We start from the raw sequence: 23206 nt of genomic DNA, 5'->3' as shown, positions 1-23206 counted from the left end.
TGATTTGAGAATGCCTGCCAAACGCACCCCAGCCCATTCTTATTCTTCTGGTTATTTCAGTCTCATGATCCGGGTCCGTGGTCACTACCTGCCCTAAGTAGATGTATTCATTTACCACTTCCAGTGCCTCGCTACCTATCGTAAACTGCTGTTCTCTTCCGAGACTGTTAAGCATTACTTTAGTTTTCTGTAGATTAATTTTCAGACCCACCCTTCTGCTTTGCCTCTCCAGGTCAGTGAGCATGCATTGCAATTGGTCTCCTGAGTTACTAAGCAAGGCAATATCATCAGCGAAACGCAAGTTGCTAAGGTATTCTCCATCAACATTTATCCCCAATTCTTCCCACTCCAGGTCTCTGAATACCTCCTGTAAACATGCTGTGAATAGCATTGGAGATATTGTATCTCCCTGTCTGACGCCTTTCTTTAATGGGATTTTGTTGCTTTCTTTGTGGAGGATTACGGTGGCTGTGGAACCGCAATAGATATCTTCCAGTATCTTCCAGTATCTTCTCTTGCCTAAGCCCCTTATATTCACAGAAAAAGGTATCGGCCCGTTTATACTTTGTTGTTGCCCAAACTAGATTTGCACTTGTATACGAGGAATTAGAATTCCAAGAAATTGGGCCTCCGTAGCTCTCTCACATAATGTAACGCAGTCGAAGCTCTAGCCGCCGTGGTTGCTTATTGGATATGGTGCTGGACTACCAAGCACGAGCTCACGGGAACGAATCCCAGCCACGGCGGCCGCATTTCACTGGGGGCGAAATGCGAAAACAGCCGTGTACTTAGATTTAGGTGCCCGTTAAAGAAGCACAGGTGGTCCAAATTATCCCGGAGCCTCGCGGCGTGCCCCATAATAAAATCGTGGTTTTGACGCGTGAGATGCATAATTATTAATGTAGGAACTGTGTGGCATTTTCACCAATCTAAACGATGTTTCTCATTTCTTTTTCATGCCAAGTACTAACGTGGCACCATCAAAGGTGCTTACTCATCGTTTGCGGCGAAGCACGCAGATACTCGGTCAACTTTGACCTTACATGATTTGGGAAGTTACCGCAAGGAATACACGACAGGAAGAAAGGGACATGAAGCGTTGTGTCGTCTCGTGTGTTCAAGTTTTATCTTTCTGCGTTTTATCTTTCCTCTTAAGCAAAACTTGGCCATACAGGTGACCGCTGGGCTGAGTCCAAAGTTGCTCTGCTAGTGTGCGGTTGCTGCTAAACTTCAGAAGGCGCGTGCACTGTCGCCTGTTTAGCGCTACGACCACATTACCGTGCTTGGTGATGGGAATATGTGCCCACTTACGCCCAGATTTGCCCGTACTGCTTTGCTTGCTGCTGCTATATAGGTCGATATTGCCGGTTACCGATAAATATTTCATTCAGAGCGCACATACATCGACACCTCAACTGGAGGCACGAACGGCAAAATTGCAGTAGAAGTACTCCCTTAAAGGGACCTTGGTCTTCCCTTCGGGCTTGGTGAAATAGCATAGTCCGCGGGTAGCATACGCTGCTGTAAACATCGCAGCTAGCCAAGTTCTTATGTCGTATGCAGTGCGTGAAGCTCGCAAGCGGATCGTGAAATCACCGTTCTCCCAAACGCTCACTTTTCAGCAGAAGGCCCTGTCCTCACTCTCTTCTAGGTACGTTATTTCGTCATCGGACGCACTATTTCGTCATTCGCTTATAGGCGGCTGCTATTGGCCGACAGCTGACATCAAGCTGCGGTCGCCTACATGACGTAGATACCGCGGCCTCCGCAGTGTACCGCCACGAGACCACTGGCTAAGAACACTGCGGCTAGCTGAGGACAACCGCATTTGGCTTATGTTTAGCGGGTCGTAGGCACCAAGGGCGAAAGTCGTGGCGTCTATGCTAACATCCAAAATGAAATTTGAACTGCTATGGTGTTAGGCTGCTGAGCACGAGGTCGCGGGATCGAATCCCGGCCACGGCGGCCGCTTTTCGATGGGGGCGAAATGCGATAACACCCGTGTACTTAGATTTAGGTGCACGTTAAAGAACCCCAGGTGGTCGAAATTTCCGGAGTCCTCCACTACGGCGTGCCTCATAATCAGAAAGTGGTTTTGGCACGTAAAACCCCATAATTTAATTTAATAATAAATTTGAACTGCGCGCCACGGTGACATTTAAAGGACGGAACGTAGTGCGCACGCCCCACTGCGCCAGAGCCATCGCAGTGCAAATCATTGAAGAAGGAACGGGAGCACAGCCGAGGCCGTGTTTGATTGGCAATAACTCCGTTTCTGCTGAACGCATTGAAGTACTTTTCACGGCAAAGTATTTCTTAAACAGCCTATTTTCACTTTAAATGCATTTCTCCGCTTTGATAAAAAGTGGTTCAGGGACCCCTTAAAAAACCCAAGGCATTCGCAAACATGTCATTTACTTGACGAGATGTGTTCTCTGCGCTGGGGTACCAACAGAAGTCATGCCAATGCGAATGTAATTTGAGATGACTGATACTGGGATTGGCAGCGTTGGTAAGATGGGAAATGAGGCCTTCTGTCAAGGTTCATAATTGTCATGAAACTGCGTGGCAACGTTGACTAGATCCCACCACCATCTGCCTCATTTAACTACGTTAAAATATGTTTGGGGCAGCCGAGTTTGATGTTATGTGTAATGTTGTTTTAAACCATATGAAATATCCTTAAGTGCTTTACGCGCGAGAGTCGTCTGCAGAAGTCCTTGTCGCTGGTGTTGTAGTTCAGGCCTCTGGTAGCCTTTGCTTAGTCAGTTTTCATTGGTTGTAGTTTAGCACATAAAAAGTAAATGTTTTGCTCTATTAGGTGTCGAGTAAAACTGTAAGCTCCCGGTGCTTTAAGCACTCGAACATCATCGTTTAAGCCTACTGCTGTCTTTCTGTGTGGAATTTAGTGCTTTGCTAAACGAAGTCTGCAAACGAAGCGCATGGTTAATGATCTCATAGAAAGCAAGGCCTCTGAGAGGACGTCTTTTGAAGAATTGAGCTGTGTGCGCCTGTGTACGAAGTTCCGGCTATAACTCGGAGGTTATCTCCAAAACTAAAAATGTTGAGACAAGCATGTACATCACTATTATACATCACGTGACTGCCATGTTATTGACAATGAAATGAGCATAGTGTTGTTAAGTATTGAGCGTAGGCTTCTTTTGTTCAGAAGGGAAGTACAGTGAATCTGCTGCACATACTGCGTCAGAAGGGCTGCTAGAAATTTACTCAGATGGGTCAATAAACATAGCCACTGCAAAAAGGCAATCACACTTATTACTTTGGGATGGAGCATCGTCGTAATGAAACAAAACGAGACCTTGCTTCGTTTGCTTAGTGGTGCCTGTCCGAACGAACGCAATGGTGTAGTCGCCGAGCCAAACCATTATGTCGATCCATCGTCTGTCCTCACGACATGGGCTAGTGTGCAGTGGACAGCGAGAAAATATCGTGATCACCCTAACCGCCAGTCAGGCGGAATAAAAGAGAGAAATGGCCTATATTTCCGCCTGGCCTTCCTCGCTCTGTCATGTCTGTCGCCTGGAACCTCGTAACCTCTACCGTACTTCCGCAGCACAGCCGTCGCAACGGTATCGACTTCGTTTTCTTCTTCGGGCGCTGTCATCTCGTCCACCAAAACAACAGAACCCGTGTTCGTTCTGCTTTCTTATTCGGTTGTATTTACATGTCCTGCATTCAACAAGCCTGCGGAATTGATCGATTATTACCTAATGTTATATTATTTATTCATTTCCCTACATTTGCCCTGAGGACCTAATTGTAGGAACGATGCATTAAAAATCTAAAGAAAGAAATATTAGAACAGATATACATTGTAACACTAGAACGATCAGCACACCGAATAGCAAATGAATGGCGTTATGTGCTTCTAAGTACATCTAGCTTCAAATTTTGTGGCTGCAAAATATACGATGGCATAATATTTTGCAGTCGACCGTAAATGCATTTTATCATATACCCACGCGACTTGAAAATGTTGCAAAAAACAGGAATCTTTTTTTTTTTTGGGGGGGGGAGGCGAGGAGGGGGCTTGCATGTTTGCCATTCTGTGCGAGGCCTTGCAAGAAATTTTGGGACGTGAAAGAAGCCAGCTGGCAAGATCACGAACGTGAAAAGAGGACTTGTGTGGCGAATGTTGCGTCCTGCCACCGAAAATGAGGAGCTGATTTAATAGTTGCTGCATAGAGCTTGAAAAAAAGATTAAAAGGAATATGGGTGCCGAATTTCTTAAGAAGTTATGTACCCGACGACCGGCTGACCTTGACACCTTCGTTATATTTTCCGTGGTGTTTTGCAATATGGAGTACTCAGCTCTCCACTGTTGGACATTTCTTAGTCGTCGCAAGCAGTACAGTTCCCCATTTATGCTGACGATATTTTCAAATAGCTACCATGCGTGACACACAAGAACACGCACTACTTCGGAAAGGTTCGATGGTGTTTTTGTCATAGCTGCGAAGAGAAGGCCTTGTTCATTTAGCTGCATAGTGTTCACTCGATGCTTTTACCCACAAATGGATGACACTGTAAGCTTGGCGGATTAAGCCACTCCCCCCCCCCTCCCCCCATCTCCTGTTTCCAAAATAGCTCCCCACAGATTAACTCAACAATTTTTTGGCGTGATGATCAAAAGATGCTTGTGTTGTGTATCGTGCTTGACAGAGTGGTTGTTGGCTATTGCAGACTTTCGCATTTGTCGGCGGTAGGACATTTAGCATTTCGGTACATTCAATAGTGCAGCTATACTTCGCACTATATTGGGCTTCCTGCCGTATGAATTACACATACTAGTTAATATTTACGTGACAAATATATGCAGACTTCAAAGCAAGCAAGCCCAAGCCTTGGAGGTGTTTTAGCCGCCAAAGCGCGTCTCGAATAATGTGAGTGATCATTACTTGCCATTTTTTTTTCGTGCAGCCTGAATTGCTGCTGATGCACTGCGAGCGCACACGACACCTAAATCGCCTTACCTCACTCCATCATGTTTGACTGGCAGCTTCGATGCCGCATACAACATTCGCCAGTAGTATTTCTAAACATTAAGAACTCTTGACACATTTGTTCACGCCCGATCAACGACTTTTGAAGCCTTTCTATCGCCTGCACTGGAACGCCATTGAAGGCCTTCAAGCACGCTGCCTTAAACATATGTATACGACGTGCACGGAATGCCGGGCAGGACGTTTACAGAGATGGCTCAGCGACGCTCAACTGTTCGCCTGCGGCACTCATCGGCCCAGCAGTCTATCTTCACCAAGTTTAGGTGCCTTGTGTCAGTACTTCGACTGGAGAAGAACTTGCTGCGCTTCATCCTGCGCATTCTGCGGCTCAAATGCAGCCCTCAAAATTTTACTAAGCCTACAAGGTAGGCTTTGGAGGAAAGTAGGCTGCAAAGTGCTATGCGCCGCGGACCTACTGAACAAATGATCTTTGACATTGCATCAACTTATCACCTCATATATGACGCGGAGCATAATTTACTTTTCAACGCGCGAAACCCAGTACACTTAAACAGAATAAATTCAACACAATATCCAGACGCAAGCTGCAAGCTCTGCAAGCACGAACACGCAGACATGGCACACATCTTGTGGAAGTGCACACAGATCAGTTCAGTATACGTAGAGGACAACATAGAACCGGACCTTCTCGAGGAGCGATGGCTAAGCGCTCTGACTAGCTCAGAACTACACGACCAATTATGGGCTATCCAGCGGGCCCGGGCAGCGGTGGAAAGGCTATGCCTCACCGCACACAATGCCCGGGTGGCCTGAGCCCGGGCTGGCAACCTCGCAGGTCCTTTTTCCATTAAAATTTTTTCCGTCCGGCCGTCCGCGCTCTGGTACCTTGCGATGTCATTGGAAATGACTTTGACGGAGCTCTCGGACCTGAATGGGAGACTGGTCAGTGCGTTTTGATTCCGCTTTCGCGAACTCACGCTGCGGCAAAGATACGCTCGATCATCGGTGAATGTACGTTGGAGCTTCATGGGACTCGAACGTAATCTACTGCCTGCGTTACCACGACACCGACACATCATGCTGCTGCGTTCGTGGGTCGGCGCCAGATTTACCAACTCGTTTGCTTTCCTTATAGGATGGCCAACAGCCCCACGTGCGAAACATAAAGCTGTGACATATTCTCTATATCTCTGCCCTCGCTGTAGTTAGGAAATGCAAATCATGCGCAAAGTACTCGACATATTCGCAATAGCTCACTGTCAGAACAACGCTCTCGGTGAGTGTACCTAAGTAAACTACGTGCTGAAGGCTGTATCGGTGCTGCTCACGTTCTTGAGGGCTACGGGCCTACACAATATACTTTGAGAAAGCTGTTGGCTATCACTGATTTGTGTAAGCTCTTCAAGTCATTTATGCTGATATATTTTCTTTGTCTTTTCATACCGTTGCCGCTTCTTGCTTCCACGGTGACCGACCAGAACTGCCTGCGCTTGGTTAGCCACCCTGCCGCCCTGCGTACTCGTCTTGCTCTCTTCCTTTAATAAAGCTATGTTCGCCTTTTGATGTAGTTCAGTAACTGACCATGGTCTAAGTATACTGTGTATACTATGTATACTGTGTATAGTGAAGAGGTGCTTGTACAATCTTACTGGCTTGTTTGTGCATTTCTTGCCGGTAATACGATCTCGACCGGGTGAGGTATGGGTCTTTACCGCAAGAATCAGGAAATGACGACGGAGCTGGGCATCATTATGTTCAAAAAAAAGTAGAAAGGATTGTATTCACTTGATTAGTACATAGTTGTGACTCTTATCGAAGTCTCGAGCGGTTATGATCTAACACAGGGCCAGGACGGCCTTAAATAACCCCTCTTTGCCTCGTTGAGGGAATCCACTGGCCAGTTACAAACGCTGAATCGTTCACCACCTCTGTCGCCCCTCACCGGTCTCCACTGCACTGCTCGTGGTGATCATGTCTTCTATGCGCTGCTATTTGTGCTTCAACGTGGCGCACATGGAGGCAACCTTCAACGTGGCGCAATAAGAGGCAACCGCCTGTCGTCGATGCTTTGCCCCGGGAGTTCTCGACGAGTCCCCTGTCACCGTTAAGCGACCACTTCGTGACGGTCAGGAGGACGATGTTGTTGTCGTGAAGAGAAATGAATGATGAGGCGTGAACATCAACCGCGACAGCTGCGTGTTACTGGTGGTGCATCCCTCCGTCACCAGATGTGGTAGTCGATGGCTTCTTGGAAAACGTAGTTCGATCATAACACCGGGGAATATTCTGCCCACCTAAAAAGAGCACGGTAATCGTTCTCTGTTTCATGGCCACAGCAGCGCTGGAAAGTGGCGCAATATATCGTGTAGAGAAAGCTACATACATAAGCAACATCATGTGCATGGAAACCGATGAATTGATGTGTGCATGTGTCGAGGAAGATCTGCTCCTCTTTTGAATTTGCCCCGCCTGTCAATATCGCATGACAAATATTGCTTCGCCGTCGAACTACATTCTCGCTGAGCTGTAGAAACATACATGCCATTAATGTTGCGAATATTGACTACGTCAGCGAAATCGCACAGTGAGTACTCACTGCCATAAACATTCGCTTTATTTTCCCGAATTTTCTGTATTTCACAACCTACGATACATGGTGCATTCTTATTTTCTCTTTCGTGTTCGACTCATGCCTTTCATAGAAGACTCGGAAATTGTTACAAAGCATATCTCGTTTACTATAATTGAATTGTACCTGCGTTACCGCACGGAACTGCATTTAAGCTTCACATTTAGCTTTGCCATCTGCTATTTATGTTGACCTTCTTTTCTTACTAACGTAACCGATACTCCTTTCTGGAGAAATGGCATTTGCTAATTTCTATATATTGCGTCAATGTGGCTACATTCATCTTTTTTTTTTTTTTGGTGTCCGCCTAATCTGTCGATTACATGGCCGCTTTTTCTTGTCCGCGCAGGCGATCCCTGGCCCCTGTAGGAGAAGCACCGTGTGGTCAGTATACACCGCCGCCGGCCATGATGTGTGCGACTTCTGCGCCAGCGCCGCCATGAAGCAGCAGAGTTACCGCGTCACAGCCACGCTTGCCTGGGCTCTGGCACTGCTCCAGTGCACAGCGGTGGCTTCGGCCTGGAGCATCGAGGACTATGGTGAGGGCTATGACTGGCACGTTGCTTTGAGCTTGCTCTTGGTCGCGCTACATTGGAAGCATGCCTTATCACGGCTCGACCCTGGAGCAGTTGGAATTTCTAGGCCTGTGGAAAGGACCACCTGTATGCTGCAATCAGCGGAGGCGCTTCCATATTTTCGCAGATATGGGAAGCCTGTTAATTGCTTTAGTGCTTAATTGAGTGTCTGTGGATACGTATGTCTCGTTTGTCTGTTTTTGTGATAACGGTTTATAAAGTTTTGTTCCTTAACACGTGAAATAGCAAGCCAGGCCGACAGCGATGCTAATGCACCTAGTTTCTCATAAAAGTTACATAACAGCAAAGTGACATTAAAGTGACGCGATGACATAACAACTGTTTCCATGACATAACTATGCAAACAGTTCTTCTTGCGCGCATTTTCAGAAACCGTAAAAACAGTGCAACTTTACGGCATTTACGTTGCTTTCGATGCAATACCCTATTTGTTTTTCATCAGTGCACCGGTTCTAGACGTACACAAGTGCGAGACCGCACCACTGTCGTTTAGTAAGAATATTTTTTGTATGTGGGTGCGTCAAATAACCTCTATTGTTTTCACACATACTTTGCCAGTGAGCTATCACCACCTAGTAGAAAGAGCAACGAGTTCCTAAACCGTTCTCTTTACTTTGATTAAAACTAGCCATATATGTTTTACCTAATTAAGACTAACCGTATGTGTATATAACCTAATGTTTCAGATCGCAAATCCGCTGCTTCTCTTAATCAGCTTCTCCCTAGCAGCTTAATACTGTTACGTGAAGAAATGAGTCACTAAAACGGCGAATATCATCTAAAGAACTGCGACAAACAATTTTAGGGAAAATCAGCCCGGCAGCATAGAACAGCTGCTATTGATGTACACGCCTCCATGAGCCTTTAAGCGGCTTGTTTCAGGTAAGATATTAAGCTGGTGTTCCAGACAACACAGAAGAAAGAAAAAGAAAATATTTCTTTTAGACATTCGTAGCAGTGTACATCAGCCTCTCTGTGAAAGACACTAATCAATGGAGTAATTAACCAAAATTCACTAGTTAACTGTTAGTTACAAAGTCTACATGGCCCATTGTACTTTACAATTTAATAAAACCACTCCACATTGATCAGCCATTTGCTTGAAATCCAGTAATTAGTACCAATCTCTAAATATGTGCTGTAAATCTGTTGTGAAATACCATTGCTGCACAATATACAAGAACCTTCGCCTGTGCGCAGGATTGGTACAGCGCGCTAAAATGGTTGCAGAAAGAAGCAAACACAGCCAGAAAGAAAGCAGGAAGGCAAAAAAAGAAAGAAAACGCCAAAAAGGAAACAATAAAGAAGAGCAGAAAAACAGTAAGGAAGGAACAATAGATAAGAATAAAGGTGGCAGAAAGCACGATGAAATGAAAAAAAGAGAACTAAGGATGACAGAACGAAAGAATGAATCAAAGAGTGCAAATCTAAGAAAACATAAAAGAAAGTTACAGAGAGAAGCAAGGAGCTGCGAACGAGAGTGTCCAGGATGATTAAAAGCAAGTCACAATGCCAGCGACGGATGACAAGATAAACGTACGGGGACGGCGCCCGGGATAAAGGAACATTCACGGTCACTGCAGCACAGCATGCGTTGAACTGGAAATGTAGGCGGGCGCTAATGATAGACCTCAGGCTCGACCAGGAAGTCGCACCTCCTGCAGCCGAGGAAAGAGAATCACATAGACGGAAACGTGGCCACGAGGTGAGCGGGTCGGAGTGCATCAGTGAAAGTGGGGAACATAAAAAGCTACTATTCTTTCTTCGCAAGCATGGCACGGTCGACGGAACGAGGAACAATGACAAGCTGATCTTGAAGGAAGTAGATGGAGAAAGACAAAGGTGCAAAAGGAAATGTCTACGCCGGTGCACTGAGCAGAACGACGAGTGGGAATGATGGATTAGAATGGTCGCGGTTGATTTATTGAAAGTGTTTAACGTCACCCAAGTGCGCGAAGCGCCGTATTGAAATGCACCGTATTTGTTTTATAACCGCCCAGCATTTCTTTTTGATCGTTTTTGTGTAACGTAAACGTAAGTACATGACCGTTTTCGCATTCCAACCCCATCAAAAGACGCCCCCCGCATCCAGGAATCGGACCTGCACCCTCTTACTCAGGAGCAGAAAGATATATCATGGGGGATAACAAAAGTAAAGATGAGCAGACATATGGGTGTATAGGGGACCTTGCAGAATCACAACTCAATATCAAGCGACAGCGTTAGTGTTACTTTCGGCGAAGCTGGTCGGCTCTTAAATAAAGACGATCCACTTCCTCGCTTTGCAACTTATGTATCGAAATGACTGAAGCGGAACACTGTGAAGAGAAATGCCTTCCATCAAAGACTGCCGAAGAGGCGCCTTCACACGTGAGTTTTCAAGATGTAGTGTTCTCTGAAGGGCTAAGAGTAATCGGGAACGTATCTGCTATACATATTGATTGTATTCCTCAGAGACACCTTGTTGAACATTTTATTAGGCAACCGGTATGACGGCGTAAGAGGTACTCATGCAGCACAATTGTCGGCTTAGAATGCCACGTTAAGCCTTCCTGCCGCAACGACACCGACGCAGCCAATTTCGCGGAATGTATGGGCCATTGCATAGTTGTCGGCAGTCCACGACTCTGTGAACAAGATTGAATAGAAAATCAGACCCTCGGTTCCTTTATTTATTTATTTATTTATTTATTTATTTATTTTGATAGTACGCGTTTAGATGCGCTGAGTGTTTTATAGTAACGCACAGAGACAGGCAACGGCGGAGCGGAGTGAGCGCGAGCACCAACAACATCCACCGTCTTCTTCTTTGTCTTCTACTGGTGCCCGTATTTGTCACTGCAATCACTCTCTGGCGGAAAAGGAGCCATCCTGGCTACCTATGGAACAGGAAGCACTGGTGGGTAGTAGTGTGGCTTCAGTCGGTCAACATGAACAGTTTGGCGCCCGCGACGCCGTTGGTCCGTAAATGACTGAATGTGCTCAATGACATAGTTTACCGGGGGCGTCTGTCGTAGCACCCGGTAAGAGCCGTCATACTTTGAGCTCAACTTTGTAGAAAAGTCGGGAAGAGGGAACGCGGAGCTATATCAGCGTTCCAGGTGAATACGATGGACAGGACGAGCGCTGGAGAACAGAGTTCGCACAGAGAACTGTACATCTTGGGCACTGGCTGAGTCCGATTGGTTGCTTGGGCGGCGCTGCCACTGGCTTTATTAAAGCTTCACAAGTACAATGCGGTAGTAAAAATCGCTGCTATTCTTGCGCCTACCTGTTAAAGGTAGTAAATCTGTTTTGCAAGATTTTCTTTCATTTTCCATTCTTCTTTAGTTATCATGTATCGTGCCGTGTGGCCAAAGCCGTGTGAGATTTAAAAAAAATAAGGAATCCAGGTCAGTTTTGTGCGTCGGCTGTCCAGATACCAAACAACAGAGTAGACTGTGCTAGCACAAGTTATGCTTTCTGGTGTTGCAATGTATCGTAATGTTAGGCGAGTCGGTTCAAGTCCATTGGGATGTCCCTGCAAAAGGGACGGAAGCAGAGAGAAAAGAAGTACACAAGACAAGCACTGAACTAACAACTAACAGTTAATTGCAAACTGCAAGGAATTGCTACAAGGAGTCCGTCTACGTGCGCGCCTTCATACGCTAGCTATTTACTGGCATTTTCTTTGCTGAATTAGTAGCAATTCGTATGTCGTAGCAACTGGGCCAGCTCAATGTGACCTCCATTGTATTAACCTGCCCCATACCACAAAGCAGATGCGCACTCTAATATGTGATTCTACAGCGAGTTACACAGCTTTACAAATGTAGAAAATTGGCACTAGTTATCGTAAAGCCGATCTCTGTATGCGCAGTTGGCAAGAGTGCGCTATGATGGTTGCGGAGTTAGGGAGGCAGACGACACGCAAAGAACTGCGAGAGCCGCTTAGAGAGAGGAGAAAGCTCCGTTCACGGTGGTGCTAAGCATTCGAAATTTGTGAATTTACTGCTTGCCGCCTCTGCGTGTACTCGAAGTCATGAGCCTTACTTATTGCCATACGGCGGAACAGTTTAGGCCGAGTCAGTGTGACTACGACTCGTAGAAAGTAAATAGGGTGCCACCTACGAGCGCAGTTTTCATGTGGTTACAAGAGGGGAAGAATGACAAGAGGAAGCGAGGATACGAGGGGTGGCAATGAGGAGGAAGGAGGGAGGTAAAGAAGGAAGGAAAGGTAAGGAAGTGAACGAACTGCACGTAGGGCGGCAAGTTCTGTTGCCGCAGAGGTAGTTATGTGGGACACTTTGATCGTAATTAGGACTTGTAAGGCCGGGATGATAACAGCGCCTGTGGAGCTGTGCCTGAGGCAGATCCATCGGTGTAAATGTGCCTTCTTTGTTCATAATACTCGTTCAGTAATGACAGTGTCAACTGACGTAGAGCCACTGTTGAATGACGGGTCTTCTTTGTAACTCCCGGCATCGTGAGGCGTGCTTGTGGCTGTTGTAGGCACCTCAGGGGTAACGATGGTCTTCCTACTAGTGTAAAGCTCGACGGAAGGTAGTCTTCATGTGTCCCAACAAGGCTGGAACATGTGGCTTGAGGTTGTAGTGGCGCGACTATCGCTTCCAAAGTAGTCGAAGAAAAAGATGGGCTCACGTGCAGGTAGCGCGAGAATAGAACAAGCCAGCGCGCTCCACCTGAGGGCCGCGGTATCAGCCACTCCCGAGATCCCACGACACCATGGCTGGCCGGCCTTAATAAACCGTGGCTACGGCGGTGGGCCTGTTCGCGCCACCTCCCATACATTGGCGGTCCGGACGACCGAGTCCAACGTCACCCCAAATTGGTGACCCGGACGACCGAGCCCAGCAATGCCAGCGTCAGCGTACCGACTCTGCCAAGGCGAGTGACGTGGCTTCACGCAGCCCAGCAGACGTCCCACAGTTCTGGGTTGTCCCGGAATTTTACATCAACATGCCGGACATCTGATCCACCCAGCAGTCGAAGAAGATGTGCTCACGAGCACACTAGCTTGTTCTATTCTAGCGCTACAGGCACGTGAACCGATCTGCGACTATTTTGGAGATGATTGTCGCGCCGCTACAACGTCTTTGTGCAGGCAAATCAGCAATATAGGGCGCTATAACGTAAATCTATTCCAAACTTTTCTATTCTGATTCTGCAATCAGCCCTCCGCGATTGGTCACCAAGTCTTTTGGACCACCCCCACTTTGCCTGTCTGTCACGCGAAGTCGCGAAAACCGCGATACCTCTCCATCTGATATGACGTGTACACACTGATTATGCATGATTGCACCGAACGAAAGAAAAATAGTTATTTCTGATTGGACGCCTTTTCGCCGTTAGACCTCGGCTATTGGTCAAAAGTTTTAGGGCTGCATCCACTTCACCTGCCTGTCACGCGACGTCAGAAAACCGCAACTACTGACCACGTCAACGTGACGTGTACGCGTTAACGAAGCATTAATATGCCGAAAAAAAGTGAATTTTTCTCCGAATAGCCGCAGGCTGCCCCGTTTCGAAAGTAATAAAAGATGGCTGCCGCCGATCGCTCAGGCGCTGGCTACTCGACCCTGCCGGAGAGCATAGGTTTATTTGCGTGTAATAAAACTTTCTGCGTGGCCGTGTAACGTTTTCAAGCACTTTCGGCACGTTTACGACCTCGTTCTGCCAACTCTTCTTTGATGAGTATCCGTTTTAGCGTCATTCTTAAGCTTCCGTTGCATGCCGCCGCGATTGTCGACGAGCTGCCGCCAGCTGAGTAAGAGAAGGCGGACCAATTGCAGACGCCGGCACCACCCTCTTCAGCCGGTTATCGATATTCAGTGCAGTGACTCGGCCCATTGAATCCCTCTCCACTTGAGCATGATCCTCGCCTCTTGCTAGCTAATTAGATAAGACAAGCCGCTCAGTGCAGGCAATGTTATTCGTTTTTCAAGCAAACAAAAGTGACCTCCTATGAACAAGGGGAGCATTTGATTGGTTTTATCAGACCACCTTGCGGGTGACCGCCCGATGCTTGCGTCGGCGGTTACGCAAATTTGACTTCAGGAGATTGGAATAAAAAGATATTGGAATAGTTTTACGTTATACGGCCCATACTTGCCGGGTATGCGACACAGATGTCGAATGCGTGCTCTAAGGTTGTCAGTCGTTATATATGTTGCAGCCAAGTAGTCTCTAGCAATCATGATTGTTGCATGAGTCGAGGCGCATCTTGGTAGTACAATATGTGTCCGTAGAGCCTGACTTTGCAATCTTTCGAAGGTACGAAAATTTGTTTTACATGTGTTCACCGAAACCGGCAAGCTGTACCATAAAAAGACCAGAAAGAATGCTCTGTACAGCTGCAGCATGAACCGTACCGACGTGCCCCACGTTTTTCCGCACAGAAAGTTCATTATATGTACAATAGAAATTAGTCTCCAGTTCAGGTATATGCGGAGGCGACTCCATGAAAGTTCCCTGTCAATAGTCATACCTAAGAAGCCGCGAGGCTTCTGGTATGTGATAGCCTGGCTATTGAGAGAAGCAAGGTATTGTGTCATTGGTTTGCGCGTAAACGCGATTAACGCGCATTTTTAGATGGACATACTAAGGCCTAGTTTGCGGAGGAACGAACAAGTTAAAGTGGCTGCCCCCTGAATTCTTTCACGCACTTGAAGATGAATCACCGCAGAAGACCAAAGGCAAATGTAATCAACGTACGTTGATAGTTGAATTGTCTTCAGTAATCTTTCAGCAAGGCCAGCGATGGTTTGATTAAAGAGAATAGGGCTCAACACCCCACCTTATGTAACGCCACCATATGTATAACACTTGGCGGTCGAGCAATCTTCGGTCAGCACAAAGAAGGACCTTCTGGTCAAATAGTCGCGGATCTACTGAAATATACGGCCACTGATTCCAACAGCTTCCAATAACTCGAGTAATCGCTTCATGTGTGACATTGTAAGCTTTTATTGTCTTTTTTTTTCCTGTATAGAGTGTGTTCTTCCTGTTGAATGAGCGGGGCAGGTCCTCGGCTCTCAAGCTCCCTTGTCTTTGATGTACAGTTCCCTTGCCTTTGATGTGCAATTTCCCTTGCCTTTTTTTACATCGTTCTGTTTGCACCATTAATTGATTTAGGTATTGTGATTTGATCCTTTTCACTAAATGTTTCTGTGAGCAATATATCATTGTAAAGTCTATATATTTTATGAATGTATACGAACGTATCTTGTATATGTCTTGTACTCAATGTCTGCCCGTCCTGCAAGGACCACAATGTGGTCTGCAGTATGTACTAAATAAAATAAATAAATAAAGTTATCGTACACCTTTTTCACATCAACAAACAGCGCCACTCATACGCGCTTGAGGCATTTTTGTTGTATGAACGTTGTGAGGTCAGTAACATTGTCCATTGATGACCTGCCTCGCCGAAAGCCTGTCATGGAGTCAGGTTGCACATTGTGGCGTTCAAGATACTATTCTAGGCGTGTAAGGATCATCTTTCCATTACTTTCTCTACGCAGTTTGCCAGGACAATAGGACAATATGACGTCTGGTCGAAAAGCGACTTTCCTTGTTTCAGTAGCTGTATGAGCCTACTAATCTTTCATTGCTGAGGAACAATGCCGTCATTCCATAAGTGGTTGTAGTATTTCAACAGTTCTTGCCCGATCTCTTGTGTAAGATGGTCAGGAGCTGCATAAGTGGTGCCGTCGGGCCCTGCAGAACATGAACATCGGGAAGCAGCTAAAGCGGCGTGCAGTTCTTTCATAGTAAATGGAATTTCCATTTCCGCGACGCGAGACACTGGTACTACACTTTCGAGAAATGAAATGCGCGAATTTCGAACTGAGCAACGCAATTTTGCCCAGAGCCTTGGGTTTGCTCACAAAACTATAGAAGACCTGAAAAGCCAACTGGCAGCAGCAGTGGCAAAACATACTGAAATAACCAGAAGTAACAGAGAACTGCAGGCAAAATGGCAGACACTTGAGACTCATACAGAATATCTAGAGAAACGGCAGGTTCACCTTGAAGAATATTTTAGAAACTCTACTATTGAAATTCAAGGCGTCCAAAAGGAAGACAATGAGAGCATTCTGAACGTCGTCTTAAAGATCGCAGAGGGTTTCAACAAGCCTGTTCAAGAGTCTGACATAGAAGCATGTCATCGCGTTCCAATCCTGGTCGAAGCAACATTATAGTTCAGTTTAAGTCTAGGGCAAAAGCTAGACCTGATGCTACAAAAAAAAGCAAAAAAGATACGCATCCGCAACAATGATATCGGACTCTCAAACAATGCGCAGATCTACATGAATGAGCATCTCTGCCCTGCGCTGAAGCGCTTGCTTGGCATGGCGGTGAAGCGCAAGCATGAGATGCATTGGAAATCTGTTTAGTCTTTCATTGGGAAAATATTCGCGCAGAGATCTAATGTTTACGATGCTATACAGATCGCTCGTGAAGTTGACCTTGAACAAATGGACTAATAGAAACTTTCAGCGTTGCACAGCTACCAAAGTAAAACAGTCAAAATGAACTATCATAGCTTCGCTCTAACACGTGATGTTCCAGCACAGACTCAATTACAGAAATCTGTTTTGCACCTAAGTGCACATTCCGCAGTTGGAAAAAATATGAAATCATATGCTTAATCAACCAGTTCTTGTTTAGGTTCCACCTAATCATGATAACTGAGACTTGGTGCTATGATGGCTGTGATATGCTTTGTCTTGACGGTTTTTTATTTTATTTATTTATTTATTATTTACTTATTTTCTTTATTTTTATTATATTTTTTTATTATTTATTAATCGTTAGAATCGACGAGGTGCTGGTGTTTGTATCTGCAAATGGTTGCCGGACATATGAACTTGTTTCTGATTTTTCTTTAATTACTGATGACTGAATTTTTAGCACTGAAAAGTGACGTCGAAGTTGTGGCTGTTACATACCTTCCTACAGCTGGCAACGTCATGAAACTTCCTAATTTTTTAGGCCTTTTTGGAATATATCTGCTCAAATAAATTTCTTCTTGTATGCGGAGGCGATTTCAACCGTAACATTTTGGAAGACACTCCAAGGACATGCGATTTTATTCCATGCCTTCACACAGCTGGTTTTACAAATGTAATACTAACGCCGACTCGTATCACAGTATCCAGTTCATCGTTACTAGATCGACTGATTACAAATGCTGACACACTTGTTTCTAAGTATATATATCATCCGACATAAGTGATCACTGTCCAGTGTTCATGCAATGTAGTTCTTCACAAATGTAGCAGAAACGTCAGCATGAGAGTATCACAGTTCAGCGTTTGTCTGATGAGGCATTGGAGGCTTTCAAGCATGCTATTAGAATGCATGACTGGTCTTTTGTTTATAAAATAAGAGACGTTCATGAAGCGTATCTAAAGTTTGTAGAAACTTTCACACAAATCTATCTGTCTCATTTTCATTTTATAAGGTTTAAACCGTCAAAGTAAATCAGAAAACCACGGGTCACATTTGCTCTTAGACGTATGATAAACAGGAAAAATAAGCTATTTCATGCTTTGTTCTGGTCTCTAGCGCAAGATTTAAAGGAATATAAAGCACTTAGAAATAAGCTAAACAGTGACCTCCGAAAGGCAAATATAGCGCATTACGAGAACTTGTTTTCTAGTATCAGTACGAGAAACCCAGATACTACTTGGAAACCTATAAACAGTGTTCTGGAACATAGCAAGAAAGACCTCATGCCAGTTGAAATTACGCTAGACCATCTCGTATTGACCAGTGAAATTCTTGCTGATTGTTTGAATAAACATTTTACTTCCAGTATTGTGCCAGATAATGATATCTCACTCATAGATGATTTAATTACTCAACACCCTGAAAGCATATTTCTGCAACCCACAGATGAACCAGAAGTTCATAGAATATTTATGGTGCCTTAATAACAGTAGTGCACTAGATATAGATAATCTACAGATACGACTCATAAAATTTGTTTTAGATTAAGTGGCCCCGGTAGTTGTTTATATATTCAATTTAGCAGAGGAGTCCAGAGAATTTCCACGTGAAATGAAGCGTTCTCCCTTGTCCGTTCGTATAGAGGTGGCGATAAAACATTTGGGAGGCTACCGCCCATTATCGATAATGCCAGTATTTGCTTAAGGTTTTGAGAAAATGTTGCATTTCTGGTTCTAAAATTTTTTCAATAAAACTGATATTATCAGTGATTCCCAGTTTAGTTTCCGGAAAGGAAGATCTACGGAGTTAGCTCTGTTAAGGCTCAAAGAATCCATCAGAAAACATTGGCAACAAGCTCTATACATTAGGTTTGTTCGTAGATTTCACTAAAGCTTTTGATTCACTTGACCACAATATGCTATTGCATAACCTACAAATGTATGGTGTTCGGGGCACTATTCTGGCTTCAGTTAAATCATATTTAACAGATAGATCACATTGCGTGTGTATGGGCAACTATCGCTCATCTTCACTGCCGATTAGTAGAGGTGTCGCGCATGGAAGCGTATTATGCCACCTTCTTTTTATAGCCTTTATAAATGACATTGTAAACATCGACAAGACAGCGAAATTTATAATATATTCTGATGATGCCACAGTCTTACTGTCTGGCGAAAATGCAGATGAGTTGGCAGAAAAATGTAATCGATTATTAGATAACAATAAATCATGGTCACTATCAAGTAAACATAAAATTATCCCCACGAAAACCAAGGTAATGGCTTTCAGAGCTACAAACAAGACATTAATCATTAAACAAGATATTATGTGCTCAGAACAGAAAATCGACATTGTTGATGAACACAATTAAGATCCTTGGTGTGACGTTTCCAGCTCATCTAAATTGGGAGTCTCACATAAATAACTTATGTAAGAAACTTTCTTGAACAACGTAGTTTTATCGCGTTGCCGAGTAATTCTCCCAACGCAAAGAAAAGTTAGAATATACCATGAGCTATTTCAATCACAAATAAACTTCTGTAGTTTGGTTTGGCTTACTACTACTCAGGCTAGTATAAATAGAATACTGCTTTTAGAGAAGAAAGCTGTCCGTCAAATTGCTAACATTCATTTTATGAATGCCTTTAATTTAGATCTGCTCTTCTGCATTGAAACACTTCATTGAGAATACTGCATTCCTGCAGCGCAACAGCCATGATATCCATACTCGTAACGTGGGAGAGTGGCTTATACGCCGTTTTCGTACCGACTATAAGCAGCACCCTTTGAAACATAACCTCCATTTATACTAAATAAACATAATGACTAGACAAACACACAGTAAATATGTTACATGAAATATTTCTGAACTACTAAATTATTTATTCATTAAATTTATCTATTAAAATAGGATCTTCATTAGTAATGGACTTTGTTCTACAACACAGGTTACTCTGGTTTCTGATGCCTCATGTATTATTGTTTTATTCTTGTTAATCGATATCGATATAACCGATGTTATCTTATGCTACTGCGGTTGGTTCTTGTATTACTGGTGCTACCATTTCTTCTTTTAGTAAAGTTAGTGTTACTTCTAATCGTAGAATTGTGCTTTGTTAGTTTCATCAATTTATGTTTGTTGTGCATGGCAACACAATTGCATTGTTTTTTTTTCGTTTCAAGTAATAGTACACGTTCTTAATTAATGTATAATGATATTTTACTATCTGTGTAAATAACTTTCGTGTATGATGCTTTTAGACATCTGTTATCAGTTTACCTGTCACATGTCGCCATGTATGTAAGATGTCCCGGGCACCGCCAAGCTCTTTTCTTGAAGCTTTTAGCCCTGCAGTCCAGCCAGGATATATTCTGGTGAATAAGGAGGACTGAATTTTTAAAAATGACGACTCTTTAGCAAGTGTTGAGATGGTTCTAGAATCACCAAATGGAAAGCGACTAAGGACAGTGGCCGGCTCTGGCGCAGGCAGCGAATGCAAACGGTTCGTTGCCACCTCCTTTCTCGCCCTTCTCTTCCATTTCCTCGTTCGTATTGCTTCCGGCGGAAGCGCAAATTTTCACAGAGCGCAGAGTAGCTCATTTGCATGAATTTGCCACCATAGCAGATCTACTGGGTGCCGAGAGTGGATCGCATTTGCGAGGAGAACCACAGAAAGCAAGCAAAACACCACCACTGGCTTTCCGGTGCTCTTTAGCAGCGATGCATAGCGTATTCAAGAGGCATAGCATCGCGTTGTTGTGTTATAGTTCATTCATTTCTTTTCCATGTTACATTTTGACACTGCCTTGGCTCGAGCTCTGTCCCGATGTGCGTGCATAGCGGCAGATTTGCGCACAGTGGTCCAAAATATCGGCGCCCGGCTGCACGAGTCGTCCGAGCCAACGATCGCACGGCGGCACTGAGCTCAAATTCTCGTGCCGAATTCCAGGATGGCTTCCGCATAAGGAAGCATCTCTTTGTGCCGTACTGTAGGTGCCGCCCGTCCTTTGACGTTTTCTGTTAAACTTATTCCCCGTATTCTCGGTATTTCCTACACACGCTTTTTGCACACCTTTCCTGTCGACGTCAGCACTACTTTCCTTCTATATGATGCTGCTGAATCCTAATATATACGAGCCGTCTCAAGTACTCGCCTGAAAAGCTCGCGAGCTCGGCGAAATATGAATTGACGCTCCAAGCGTTCCTCGGTTTGTGCTGCTGAAGCCATTTTTTTTTCTTCCACGCCAGCGCCGCAGGCCCGCTCCACGCGGGCCTTCAGAGACGAACTCTCATTTGCCGGCCCTGGCGCACTCCAACCACGTCTGCCCGCATTGGACGCATACAAGCATATGAACCTTTCCTGTGAGCGGGAAGGGAAACGGCAGCTACTTGCACTTGCAAATTCCTTCGTGTGGCGCGGCCTCCTAAACATGCCCGGGGGCTTGAGGTGTCCGCGCCACTGCCTCTACATGAAGCAGTGGTGTCGCCTACGCGAGCTCACCTTCCTAACAAACTCAAAATCACTGATCAGTCCGGACCAGAGGAGTTACGCTGCGTTATTCTTTTGCTAGTTTGCACCACCACGTAGGGTCAGTAGAAAAACGTCTTGTAGTTCATTGCCTATGTCCATTCAGGCTTCTTACTATCGCGCAGAACTTCACTGTTTCGTTGTGAGGTGGCAAGTGTGAACCATGAATGTCGGCGCCGCGCTAAACTACTTGGGATTCGAAAGCAGCGCAATACCACGCGAGCGCAGACTAACAGAGACACAGACAACTATGTTGTTTTGGACATATATGTTAAAATGCTAAGAGTGTTTGTTGTACCACTCGCCCAAGCTTCCATTTTATGAGGTAAGCTACGTTTGACTTCCCCAGAACACACTTCTTTTCCCCCTTACACAAATTCCCAGTAACGGTCTGAAATGTAGAAATATGCGTAGTGGTCTCGGCTCTGGATATACAGCTATACGAAGTCTTTCTCGCCAACTGTTGCTGCCCTTGTGCGCTCGGCAAAGACACACTTGGCGTAGTACCCAAAGCTTTTTTTTTTTAATGCAATGCTTGCTAATTGTGCAGGCTAGCGGTAGAGTGTTGCAACGGTCTCTATGTTTCTCACTCTTTCGCGAGCCATTGCACATTCTTGGTTCAGGCCAGTTTGAATGTGGCACAGGTAGCGACGTACTTCGCCTTTCTGGAACCTTATGCGTCGTAATCGCTTTGCGAAACTCTTTAATGTTGTTCTTTTCGCCCATACTAATATCTCGAAGAAGTTTCAAGCTTAAAAAAAAGCTACCTGATTTCGATCTCTTATATAGATTCTTATTCTCTAGGGCCGCTATCTTGTACATGTTCGAAAAGCCGACGTTCGATTTCGCCTCGCGCGATTGTCCAGGCTGCGCCGATATCGCGGCCTAGGCCAATCTAGTCCAATCGCGTGAGGCGAAATCAAACGTCGGCTTTTCGAACGTATACAGGATAGCAGCCTAGGTTTCGCAAGGCCAGGATCTTATGGCCCATGTCGATCGAAGGTGCGTAATAGCAGTGAAAAAATTTCACCGACGATTGCGATACTCCTTAATGAGAATTTCGAGCGCACCTGTTTAGATGTTTTGAATTCGCGATATATTATCGAGAAGAATTCCGTTCTGAAGGACAAGGTGCTCTCGGCGGCGGCGCTGAGCCTCTGTTCGGGCAGCTCGTTTAGCAGCAGTGGCAGACGAAACATTTCCACTGGTTAGGTCACTGATAGTTCAGAAAAAAAGTGTGAACACGGGAACGTGTGGCTCGCACGGAGCGCATTCTCTAGCGGCGGTGTCGCCGCGGGCGAAGTAGCGCATGCGCAGTGCGTCCGAACCTCACGGCAGCGCTTTGTTTCTGCGCTGTCCTCATGCCTGGCCGTAACGGCACCCCGCTTTCCTCCTCACACTTTTCGCCACGCCCTCCTTCCCTTTCCGTCTCCTGATTGCGCTGCACCCTCCTCTTTGCTTTACTCCTCGCGTCTTTCGTCCTCCCCGCTGCGTTCCGCGTTCGCTTTGGTCTTTCGGCGTGCTCTTTCGCTCGGTTACGCCGACGCCGAGGCCGTAGCCAACGCTCGCTGCAGGAAAGGGCGCCTAGGGGCTGCGCTTTTGAATTCGCAGCCAAACAGTAAAGCAGCCAGATCAGAACGCCTGATAACAAGATGTTACAGGAGAAATTTTCCAATGACGAAAATACTTGCGCAGTGTCGAGAGATATCGTAAAACCACAAGGCATATTGTCGTAGCGCGTGGTAGTATCCGTACAGAGGTCAATGCGGACGTAATAACCTGCCTTAGGCATCGTTATTTAGGAATAATAAATGAATTAAAACTTAGTGTATCTACGATGAACAATGCAAGATGCGACCGAGGTATTTGTGGCCGCTAAAGCAGGGAACATAAAACATTTCAAGGCAATAAATTCCTCTCGGGGTCAGTAATTTCTTCACCAGAAGCGTGGGTTGTTAATTCCGATGGTAATTAAGAGCAGAAGAAACGTCAAGGTGACGAGGTTGA

The 23206-nt window shown here is 45.3% G+C and overlaps 1 protein-coding gene across 2 annotated transcripts in view; it reads left to right on the top strand.

The window, feature by feature from the left end:
• LOC126542578 (kin of IRRE-like protein 3) overlaps positions 1-23206 on the top strand; it is a 233905-nt gene that overhangs the window by 137058 nt on the left and 73641 nt on the right. The window contains exon 3 of one of the 2 annotated variants that reach the window (XM_050189718.3): positions 7967-8156. In XM_050189718.3, coding sequence (XP_050045675.1) covers positions 7967-8156 — 190 coding nt within the window. Of the gene's footprint in view, positions 1-7350; positions 8157-23206 lie in introns of those variants that run through there. The other variant, XM_055077344.2, reaches the window with a different exon arrangement.

Source organism: Dermacentor andersoni, chromosome 2 (genome assembly GCF_023375885.2).
Source record: "Dermacentor andersoni chromosome 2, qqDerAnde1_hic_scaffold, whole genome shotgun sequence".
Classification (NCBI taxonomy): Eukaryota; Metazoa; Arthropoda; class Arachnida; order Ixodida; family Ixodidae; genus Dermacentor; species Dermacentor andersoni.
Note: the sequence above shows the minus strand (reverse complement) of the source record. Positions and strands in the feature narration are given on the sequence as shown.